Source organism: Oenanthe melanoleuca, chromosome 1 (genome assembly GCF_029582105.1).
Source record: "Oenanthe melanoleuca isolate GR-GAL-2019-014 chromosome 1, OMel1.0, whole genome shotgun sequence".
NCBI classification, from domain to species: Eukaryota; Metazoa; Chordata; class Aves; order Passeriformes; family Muscicapidae; genus Oenanthe; species Oenanthe melanoleuca.
The window spans coordinates 62369123-62381908 of NC_079333.1; the positions used below are offsets into that span (position 1 = coordinate 62369123).

Genomic DNA, 12786 nt, shown 5'->3' on the forward strand with positions numbered 1-12786 from the left:
ACTCTCCTGCCATGGGCAGAGACACCTACCACTAGACCAGGTTTCCTCCATCCAGACTGGCCTTGAACACTGCCAGGGTGAGGCATCTCCAGCTTGTCTGGGCAATCTACTGCTGTACCAGACCATCCTCACAGCAAAAAAAATCTTCCTATTATCCAAGAGAAACCTACTGTACTTAAGTTTGAAGCCTTTGTTCTGTCTCTGTGTGCTCTTGTACATATTCCCACTCCAATTCTCTTGTAGGCTCCCTTCATTTAAGTATTACTATATATAAAATGATTTCATAAATTATTCTAGAGACATAAATATGCAGCTTATAAAAAATGAAAAAAGCTGCCATCACAGTAATATGAGAATTCTTATAAATTAACTAGATTCACTCTTTTAAAATACTGTACAATTATTTACACACTAATGATATATCTTTGAGTAAGTGGACTAAACTGGCCTACTCACATGATCCTTCATCAGCACTGCCAGTCTCCTTTATTTAAATAGCATGGAAAATTACAACATTGCAGAGTGATAAGGAAATGCTATTAACAAATTGAAATCCCCCTGAGCAGGAAACTTCTCACAAGTGTCTAGCTAAAGATCAGAAAACTGTATTAACCAAAATAATCCATGTATTACCTTTTCATCTTCTGTTCTGAAAAAAGACCTCCTCAAAACTACACACCAAAACACCTCTGTTTTATAACTGAAATGTCAGGTTTTAAAGAAAATTTGTCCACTCGTTCATATACTTCAGCTTTTCAGAGAGAGACATTCAAATGTTATTTTCTCCTTATGCCACTCACATGCCTTAGCTGACTTTATTTACTTGAACTTAGTCACCTGTAAGATATACATACAAATAACAGGAATAAAAGCAGAAAATCGTTTTAGCTGTGAGCCTCATCTCCATAAAACCTTTTTATCAGCTGTGAAGAAAGATATGTTAGCAATCTGAGATAGAAGATTTGTCTTTTCAGTAGTTATAAAAAAACGTAAAAATATGAACATCATTCTTGGAACTATATGCTAAATATTACTGGTTTGTACTTGCACAGATGACCATTATGTTAGTAATTTTGTCACCAATAATTCAGCTAATATACAGGCATTGAATTTTGAAGTTTTAAGCTTAATTATTTATATAAATAGAGGAATAAAAGCTCACAGGTTAAAACAGAAGTAAAAAAAAAAAGCCAAGATAAAAGTTACCTCAAAAAATACATAAATATAAACAGCACTTACTCATTAAAATTCAAACAGCGCAAATCTTGCACTCATTCACAAAATAGGCTGGGAGATAACAAGAATTATTCCAGAAAGCTCATTTCATCTATAGGGCCTTAGTTTCCCTTAACTGTTTTTAGTTAATGGACTTCAGTACTTATGTTTGCTTCCAGACTGTCTGTTCTGCTCATCATGCTGCACACATCAAAAGCCACTCCAGGAATTTATGCTTGTAAACAAAAGCAAACTTCAGCTTGAGAAGGGGTTGTGGGGGAGAACTTTCATTCCACAAGACTTGCACCAAATATTGACTACATGTTGGAGAGATACAACCTTCCTATTACACAGAACCCAGTCAAGCTTTGGCCTCTGGTAGGGAAAAAAAAAAAACCTCAAAAAAACCCGAAAAACCAAAAACATAAAAAAAAAAAAAAAAAAAGGAAAAAAATGTCTCAAGGACAAAGGAGCTCAGGTTTCAGGTTTGAAGGAACAGTATTTTATTCTCCACATCATAAGCTAGCTCAGAAGCAGGAGCACTCTCCTCTGCCAGAATAAGCTTCTTAACTTCTCAGGCAATGATTTGGCAGCTTGTACTGCAGTAGCACAGAGCAGCTCCAATCTACACTGAAAGAACAAAAAGTTACAGAAATGGAGGCACCTATTGCCAAGAAAAGATTTTTGCTTATGAGTCCACCTTACTGAATAATGAAATCTACTTTGGGCTGAACATTTACTTTGGGCTGTTCTGAGGGTACATTTCACCACAGCTGCTGTCAGAGGGGTACAGATCAGAAAGGCAGTGAAGGCATTTTACACTGCAGGAACAGGAGTAAAGACCTGAAAGGTGAGGACCTCTTTCACAAACTATCATTGCAATTTTCATGATTCTTCTGCTTGTATTTGGAACTGGAAATACACAGCTAGGCAGCTGAACTCAAGAGAGCGGACATGGGTTCACATCTCCAATGTAGGAGCTCCAGAAAGAAACACATGAATAGGCAGTCCATCCTACAGCAGCCTGTCTTGTCACTTCACTGATGCCATTTACATGCACATGCATGTGCCAGATGGCAACACAGAGGGATGATACTCCAAAAGAACACTCACTTTCCAGCCATGCCCTGTATTAATGTTCAGTACTTGTTTAAATCTCTCTTTGGAGATGAAGAACTTTGAGCTTAGCAAGGGACAGTTTTAAAAATGCATCCTGTAGTGTCCTCAGTTTTCTGTTCTTCCCCTCCATACTCTGCTTCCCTGGGTCTGCCTGAATTTTTTTTTTTTTTTAATTTAATTCTCCAGAATACCAGATTGCATAACATTACAAGGCCATACAGTCACTATCTATCTCTCCATAATATTCTAGATCATTCTGAATACTCAAAATTTATGGATATCTAGGTCAGAGCTCTTTTCTGGGCAATTCTCATATGCTTTGCCAAAAGAATGAGACACCAGCTGGTTCCTAGCACATAATTGCCAATTCTGTCCCTTAATGAAGAACCCAGGGTAAAAGGAGGAATAACAATTCATTGGAGTGTAGAGCTCCAGGAATGAGCAAGGACTTTGTGTTTCAGTGACAGGAATGGAAAACATCTGCTCCAGATGGAAACAAGATCCTCAGAGTAGGGCTAGCTCAGGAAAAAAAAAAAAAAAAAAAAAAAATAGAAAAATTAAGGAGGCAGTCAGTCTCTGCAGTTCTTTAAGATAAAGGGGTCTCTGAAGTTCTTTCCTGATTTATGTGGAAGCCCACAGATTGTTTTAGGATCAGAAGAATATTTGTTGCAGAAAGGTATTTTTTCCAAGCAACTGACATTCACAGAGGACAGAATGCAAGAATCTGGTCCTACAGCTACACTGAGGAACTTTGAAAGTCAATGTGGAACCTCCATGTACTGATAATCTGAATTATGGCTGTACAGATCGTGCCATCACAACCACTTCCCACTTCCTAAACTGGAGCAACCCTGATAAAGAAGGCCTCTTTGGATAACTCTCTTTGCAACACTCTCTTTATTGACTCATGAAAAGTATGACATGTACCATGACATGTATCTGCTCCAAGAGGAGTGTTTCACAGAGGATCCTCCATATCCAGAAGTTAAGTTTATTCAAGGTCTATGAGCACCTAGTGTGATATATAACTTTTTTTCTGAACTCTCCATTACAACTGACAGTCTTTTAGACCAATTCACTTACCTTAATCTGTCCTTTTACCACTTACCCCAGAGTTCCTGGAACAAATGATAACCCATGTGAAATGAATGGAAATTTAAGGGCCTATTCTCTGCAAGTGCAAAGTCAACCATCAAATATGTGGCAGAGAAAATGCAGTGGGGCAGGAGCAGGGAACAGTCTCCTCCAAAAAGTGCTACTTAGACATGGTCCACGTTCACTGGGATCTCTAACATGATACTACAGAACAAACAACTCTGGAACAAACTCAACAAGTCACAGAGGCAGAGGCAAGGACCTTTACAGTATCAGGGTACCTCCACTTCTCAATGTGATTAATAGACACAAGAAGCCTGAAAGACTGTAAATAATGCCACCAGTACCTAAAGTCCATTTGCCTGAGGACAAGATTTTAATAAAACACCTTACATTGTATCCATTGAGTTAAACTTGTCTGGGACTTCCCTCTAGCACTGAGGCTAAGGGGAGTGAAATGGCCTCAGTTTTACTCCAAACACTGTCATCCCCCAAACAATGGCAGTCACATTCAAACAGCATTTGGAGCAGAATCCAGGGGCTGTGATCACCTCTGGACTCTGACACTACTAATTGGCACAAGCCAAAGTTGTCCTCAATGTTTGTTCATATAGGTAATTGACTTTCAGCAATTGAAAAAAAAAAAAAAGTCCCCAAACCAAAACCAAGAAATACCCCTCCTTGTGATATTTAATTAATATAGTTCCTGTTCTGCAAGAACCTAAGGGTCCTTGTGCTTAAGACATGCTCCTACTTGCTACATCCCTGCTGTCTGCCCTGTGTGTGTTATTAGCTATAACACTGACAAAGACACTTGACAGTACTTTAATTAAAGAATCTCCCAAATAAAATCTAATTAAAAGCTATACAGCAGGGCTTGAACCTCCTCCATGTATGATCTTTTCTCTATTTTTTTTTTTTCAGATGTGTATAAATAAATAAGGGATTTTTATTTTTCTATTCCTTAAGTGGGTTTTGCTTTTTCAGTTTCATTAACAGCATGAAAGCACCAACCTACTCTTCTGATCACTGTCGGGAATGCATGCTAATTAGATATCCCGATGCTAATTAGATTTCCTGATATAGGAAATCTATAGTAACTTCACAGCTCTTTTGTATCTTCAAAGGAGGGCTCCCACAGTCACAAATAGCAGAAAAACAACAGAATATCAATCTATAGTTTCAATCTTCTCTGAACTATCGAAGCACAATTGAAAATAATGAAAACTCAAGTTTTAAGATCAAGAAAGAAGCACTACCTAAGAAAATGAGGTGAAGATACACTCTTCTGTATAACTGCTTATATTGAATTCATAAAAGATCAAAGATTACATATCCATCTATCCCCAGGGCACTAAGATCTCAATCATAGATTTTTTTTGCTATCAGTCATCTTGCTGCTTGAAAAATGAAACATACTTTCTGCATAGCCATTGTACATAAGTGTTGGCTTCATATTCCCTCAGTTGGCTCATAAGGAGAAGATATGCAAAAGAGGAAGCTTTGTTTCCTATTAAGTTGCAGTTCTGCTATATAACAGACAAAAGATACTTTGTCTACTTGAATAAACCAACAAAATGCATCACAGTGAGCATAGATTAATGAAGTAACATATTCTTTTACTGGTCAAATATATCCTTCACAAAAAATAGTGGTAAAGATGTTTTGATTTATCTTTGTGAGCCTATGTATAGAACAAGAAGCATATAATTTTGACAGAGTATTTTTCTAATAAATTTACATCATCTATGTAATTTGAATTATACAAGTTGTAATTACATTATAATATAGCTGATATTATTAAAAAATTTGTGCTTATTTCAGATAAAACAATATGTAGTCACTACATTATTAATTTGCTTACCAAAAAACAGCTAAATATATATTAAAAAATCCCAAAACACTTGCAAAACAACCCCAAGGCTGACCTAACACAGAGTTTATAGCACATATTTTAACACATGCCATTTTTTTTCAGCTTTTATCAAATTCTGTTTTATAGGTACATCAATCACATAACTTTAAAATTACATAATTATTCACATTGAATCTTCACAGAAACTCCAACACCCTTCATTATCTTTGAATCAGTACTTTAGGTTGTCTAAATTTCTGTCTTCCTGTTCCTACTCTTAGATTGGCAGGCTTCACCCAGGAACTGCTCTACTCAAGGCTGTACAAGATTTGATGCTCTTCTGGCCACCATGTAATTCTACCTCGCCAATTATTTAGAAATCTATTTCCATACAGAATCACAGAATAGGCTGAGTTGGAAGGGACCCTCAGGGATCACTGAGTTCAGCTCTAAGCCCTGCACAAGCCCATGCCCAAGGGTCACTCTATGTGCCTGAGTGCACTGTCCCAATGCTTCTTAAAGTGTCAGTCTTGATGCTGTGACTGCTTCCCTGAGGAGACTCCTCCAGTGCCCAATCTCCTCTGAGTGAAGAATTTTTTCTATTTCTAATATCCAGCCTAAACCTCTCCTGACACAGCTTCAGGCCACAGGTTCTGTACTGGTCACCACAGAGAAGAGATGCCTGACCCTCCTCTTCCACTCATGAGGAAGTTGTAACTGCAGTGAGGTCTCCCCTCAGTCTCCTCCAGGCTGAACACACCAAGTGACCTCAGCTGCTCCTTAAGCCCTGTCACAATCTCATGGCCCTTCTTTGGACACTCTAATAATTTAAGGTCTTTCTTAATATTGTCCCAAACCAGAGATAGGACTTGAGGTGAAGCTGCCCCAGAGCAGAGCAGAGCAGGACAATCCCCTTCAATGCCTGGCTGGCAATACCTGATGCACCCCAGGACTATTCTTCCCTATGTGTCTGCTATACAAAATCTCTCCTCTGCTTAACTTTAATTCTGATATTCTGCAACCATATTAGATTATATTGGTGAAGGGTCTGGTATCAATTTATGATATCTCCATTTATAATAATACTTTCCATAGGCACTTATATTTTATCCTTCTTAAATCCCTATTTAATATGTATGATGCACAGTAAAAATAAAATAATTTCACTAGATTATAAAAAAATATAGAACTGACTGAATTGTAAATAATAAGATGTGGAAATGGTTCCATCTTTTAAATCACATCTAAACATATTTGCACTCCATTACTCTTAACTTCTACATATTTGCAATTAAGTCCATGTTCAGCTGTATTTTTTCTGATATGTTCAGCTGTCCCCAGGGAAACCTGTCTCTGTAACAGCAGTAACTATAAGTGATTTTTTTTTTTCAAGCTCCCTGAGTTAAGAAGGTAATTACAGGAAAAATAAAATAGAAGTAAATAACTGCTCATTTGTCAAAATTGTTTTCTATTCCTGAGGTAAAACAATAAAGAGTTAAACTAGTCATAGATATGAGTTGCTGAAAACTTTTTCACTCATTGTGCAGTCAGTAATCGGAATCTGGCAGCCAGATTCTCCAGATATTCTGTCTGAGTCTAGACAGATGTGCACTCCAGATTAGAGACTGGGAGTCTGAAAGGGAATTTTTCTTGGTCTCTATGCTTCTGGGTACCTGAACAGTGGCAATTGTCTCAAATTTCCACTTGTCCACATCCATGCAGTACAAGGAAAGTGAACTGACTCAAAGGGAAAGGGGACATGAGCTAGACTGGTGGCAAATAAGGAATCAGAGTGCAAGAAAGAAGACAAGAAGATAAGAAACTAAGAATCTAGATAAATCATGTGAGATGATGGAAAAACAATGGGAAAAAGAATTAGGGTTTTGCTCTGGCAAGATCAAGGGAAAACAGAATGATTAACTGAGAAACCTAGATTGTATTAAATTTCAATAAACTGAATAAGTTTGGGACTACTTTCTAGGAATTCATGAATCACATGAGTTATCACTGAATTCTCCACAGCACTTTTGAATGCTCTTACCCTCTGTGCAAGGTTGGCCACATTAATGATGAGCTGTGTATCCAAGGTATACCCATCATCTGTTAGAGAGATTGCTATTTGGATTTGGCTAAAATTGCCAGGATCAATAGAGACAATTGTGTTCCAGAGCAAGCAAACCTTCCCCAGCATTGTTTAATTTAATAGCATAATTGTTGCTAGAAAATTTAGGTGTCTGCTAAGATATCTGATGCAGAGAAAAGGAATAGAGAAAGAAATAATCCCAGACGAACTTCAGGAGATAAGGACACAAGCTAAGAATAAATAAGGATAAATCAGAATAAGTCAGGATAAAGAACCTGATGGAAGAAAAATGCTAGGCAAAGTAATTAAAACCAGAATGATCTGTGGCATCCAATACATTCATTCTTCCAGCACAATTTAGTAAAATTGTCTCATGCTTCCTGATTCTCATCACTCTTCTGTTGTCAGTAAATATTGGTGAAACTTGCAAGTGTAAACTAAAGACATTTTAAAGTCTTATTTGGTCTCCAAAATGAGTGAGGAAGAAAGAATAATGGCATATTACCACTGCAAATGAAAGACATTAGAGATCTTGGTTATCATCTTAAGTTTCTAATTCTTCAAAGTGATGCTACAAAAGTACATAATGTTGCCATTTCTGAGGCAGTTTGGACTGTGTGACTGTTTAAATAAAAAATATTACAGATGCAAATTCATATGAGACGAATTAGAAAACATGGGAATTATACTAGCTGTGGAGTTCTCTTTTCATCCACTTGTGAAGTCTGACCCTTCTTTACCTTACACCAAAAAGGAATTTTCGAGTTTTACACCTCATATAATGAACAGAGTACATAAAGGAGCATAGAGAAATCAAGGAGCATAAAGAAGCTGAAAATCTAAAATGCTTTTGGTAAGCAGAGGTTTGCTTCTTCTACATTTTCATTGCCTCATCCAGTCTCGAAAGTTTTCAGAGATAACCATAAAGTTCTTAGGTAGCTGCATTAATCTTGAAAATGTTTATTCCCACCCATTTTCTTCTGAATCTCATTCTTTCCTTAATCTACACATACATGCTACCTCTTGTAAATAGAAACCCTTTCATATCTTTCCAGGTGATATTTTAGTGAAAACAGAGGCAAAAGAACCATACCATACTCGAGTATTTCCACAGTTTTCTTTCCAGGAGAACAACACTGTCTCTTTTCTTATCTCCTCTTTCTTTAACCTTCCTCTTACAAAATGATTTAACACTACCTAAAGTCTTTTTTCCTGTTCTGTGCCAAGGTATTCTTGATTTTGCCTCAGTAGTCCTGTGCCATTCATTCACCAAGGAATCAGATTTTATTCTTCTTATGTGAACTATTTCATTTCATGGATCCCTTGAAACCCTCTGGATGATGCACATTCCTGAGCAGCAAAGCCACAGCTAACAAGAACAGGCATTACCCTTTTAACATGTAGAGTACCACATAAATCCCAGCCTTACTTTCCCAGAACATTTATTGCTCAAACATTATTCTCAAAAAGTGTATTTTTAGCTTAAATTATGTTTATTTGTCATTTCTGTTTTCTATTAAGATGGTAAAACTATTATGTCATAAAAAACCCAGCACATATCCTGATTAAATATATCAGAACGAACAGCAACTTCTGATTAAATTATTATATGTGTACTTAGAGCAGATTAAAACTGCAGGGTTTGGAATATCCATTTAAAATTGAATCTAAATCAAATATATGATAGAATCATCATGATAAAATATGGTTAATTTAAACAATATAAGGATGTCTTTTATGAAACAAACAGAAAACAGTATATCTCTTATACTTAATGATTCAAGGCAAATTTTATAGGCATTTCCACTCTTTTAATTACTTTTTTTTGGAACATTAACATTCATTCTTTCAGATTAATGCATTTCAGTTACAATGTGCAGAACAAGTTGCTTAAGAAGGATAAATCCCAAATCTATAATGCATTAAAATGTAAAAACTACTGACTCTGAATTGTGAGTTATTCGTAAGTTAACACTTCAAAACAGAGTACCAGCATAAGAAAGGAAATGAAAGTGAAAACATCTGGCTCATAATAAAACCTTTTAAAATATTTTCTTATTTAAATGTCAAATTATTTCTTTTTCTTTCCATTTTTTAAATATGTATGCAACTATTTAAACTGAGATTTGACTAAGACAGCAACATAGGATTATTCTTCAAAAAAATATAATTGTTCATTCAGTGATCTTATGTACTATGAATTATGTGGGCATGGGGCACTCTTTTCAAGCATTTGAAAACCAAGAAAAAAATATCATTTTCTTGACTGTCCTACTGAACTTGACAAGTCTGAAATATTGAACAGTTTGAAGATAAAATAATAATCTGAATTCATCCCTAGAAAAGGTAAATAAACCTTTTGGATGATTAAAATTTAAAAGAAAAATACTTAAACAAAAATACAATTAATTGGAATGTAACAAACAAAAATATCAACATCTGCCCCTATAGGCAGTATACAATGCATGCACCACAATACCTGTATATGCAAACTGAACAAGGTCCCACAGTGCATTGGGGTCTATGCCTTCCATTTTGATCTCTTCTTGCTTGGCTTCACAAACATCACTTGTAAACATGGCAGCAAAGTAGTCAGAGACAGAACTGAGGACAAGTCTGCAAAAAAGTTAGAAACTAGTGTAATTTGCTTGGATGCATGTATTAGAAATTTCACATATTTATGAACTTCTTTAAAAATTATTTCCATAATCATTAAAAATTATTAGGAGGAATATGTTATTAATGCACATTGGCAGCAAAACACAGAATGACATTTAATTCTAATTTGGTTTTGCCTCCTGTGATATAAACCAAGTAGTACTTTAGCAGATGATTATAAAACAGACATAGAAATTAGCACTCAGTCTTTCTGATAATCTTCCAATCATGCAGATATCCCAACTGTTAACAAGACAATCTCTCAGTATCAAGGACAACTTAATAATGACAGGCATTTCAGACTCCAGTGGCACTCTTCTTTGTTCTTAAAGGTATATTTGCTATAAACTTTAATAATATCATGTGACTTTAAGCAATCTATAAACCCTCCACTAAACTGTTAGTACCTTAGCATGCTACTCACTAAAAATATGTAATATGTGTAATGCAATGTTTTTGTTAATAAACATGTCCAAGGAAAATAATTTGAAAATACCTACAAAATGTGCATAGCATCCTGTTTAGGGATCTGATACAGATAAATCAATACCACAGCAAGTATCAGGTATGACTAGTTACTGGGGATTTAAGTTAATACCATCTACAGTGACATTTTGATCTTGTTAGAACTGAATATTCACAGATGATCTTGAGATAGAAATGTGGTACAGCTATAAATAGTGCACCATGTGCTTCCATAAAAAATGGTCATGTTTCTGGACTAATATGAAAACATGATGCACAAACATATTAATAAAAGACCCAACAGTCACAACTGGAGAACTTGGAAACCAAAAGAAAAAACAACTAGCCTTTTATATATTGTTAGCTAGCTTGAGCATGGCAAATTATTATTAAAAAAAAATATAGTGAAGGTAAACAAGTTAATTCTTATCAGCCACCATGGTAATCGATTGCCTTTGCTCTCTTAGCTCACCCCAATAACTAAGTAAAATATGACAGCTTGAATTGACTCCACAATTTTCCAGCGTTTTAGGCTGCTATATTTTACCAGCATGTAGGGTAGCTTGAAGACATATACATGAGCTTTACCTCTGATGATGGGAAATGACTAAACAGGTATAGTAGCTTTATCACTTTTCATACTGTTTTAGCTCTAGCAATCATGAATTTTAGAAGTAAACATCCTAATCCATAAACAGTTCACATTTACATTTATGTAATGACTAAAAGACAATGGATGACTACAAAAAGATGAACTTAGAAACAGACTTTGATTCTGCCACCAGGAGCTCCTAATTTACTATTTTTTTGTCATTGAGGAACATTTACTTCTACATTCGTTTATTTCTTCTATTTTATCATACATCTATATATATAATTATCTTTGCTGTCTGTGAGAATTTTTATCATAAAAAAATCATCAGAATTTAATACTGTTTTTCTGTGATTTTTTTTACGCTTTTATTAAAGCATCTACGAACAATAAAGTCAGTTATAAATAAGTGGTCAGAAAAAGTTTTAGAAGATTTGCAGAGATGTTATTTAGGTATGTGATTGAGATTTTGAGACCATTTTGCATTAGCTGTTGCTTCAGATTTACTATCCATCATTTAAATTTAGCTGTGGGTATTCAAATTGGTCGCTTGCCAAAAGGAAGGCAAAAACCTTCGGCTGCATAAAAAAAAAAAAAAAAAGGACAAATGAACAGAAATTTTAATACACCAGTTAATGATCAGTGGAAATATTTTCAGACAGTAATATCTTGGATTTTAAATTCACATAATGTATGTTTAGCAGTTATACAATCTTACTGTACATATATTGTCAAATATAAAACAAACAAACACAAAACAACAGACGGAGGGCAGAAAATAAATAACAGAAGGATTAAATCTCTTTCACAAACTTCTGTAAAAATATGTGATTTTCTACAGTTTGGGTGAGGAAAGTCAAATAAATTATCTAATGGATTTCAGCTGCAAAGGAGCATTCAGTCTACAGGAACACACAAGAGCCAGTCCAAAGTGAAAAGGAAAAAAAAAAAAAAAAAAAAGAAAAATGGATGAGAAGCATGACCTCAGCATTACCCATTTTTCTTAAAGGTTTATCCTTACTGGTTTGTACCACCTATCAAAGGAGATGGCTTAAATGAGCAGAAAGGTTCTGTGATGTGGCAGCTCACCTACAGAAGCAAGACAAGCTTTTGAACAGAATGATAAAAAACAGGATTATTTTTTTAAAGTGTCTTATGTTGATCAATAGTTAACAGAAATACTGAATCAGATATTTTACCAACTTACTATAACCAAAAAAAGTTAGACTTCAAGACACTAACTTCTACCCTGGGAAGTGCTCAGCAAGTTGAACTGAAGTGAGAGGAACTTGCTAATTACACTTAATTCTGAAAGGTGACACCTTTTGTAAATCTTTATTGTGTTCCAGGGTTGAGATGGAAGATCAAAAGTGAGAAATCAAAAAGATCAATTAATTTGTAATGATCTGCTGCTCTTTGTAGATCAGGAGGCTCCAAACAGCCCTAAATCTTGGCTTAAAGGCATGTTGACCTATTAATCAAGAAAGGTCAGGTGGCTCAGGATGTCACTTTTTTCAACGTCTGATTTGGCAGTGAGAACACATAACAAACTCTTTCATCCTTGAGACTCATAGCAGGTAACTCATGGCTTAAAATAAGTTTGTGAACCCAGAAGGATTTTCTCCAGATTAAGGGACTTCTTTCCCTTTATGACTAATTTCAACTTGATAAATTTCTGGTTTCTTTTATAAGTAATCCATATGA

General features: G+C 35.4%; 1 protein-coding gene across 1 annotated transcript in view; it reads right to left on the reverse strand.

Annotated features, from left to right (window-relative positions):
- Positions 1 to 12786, reverse strand: part of KLHL1 (kelch like family member 1) — a 166824-nt gene that overhangs the window by 93782 nt on the left and 60256 nt on the right. The window contains exon 3 of the mRNA XM_056491802.1: positions 9847 to 9983. Coding sequence (XP_056347777.1) covers positions 9847 to 9983 — 137 coding nt within the window. The remainder of the gene's footprint in view (positions 1 to 9846; positions 9984 to 12786) is intronic.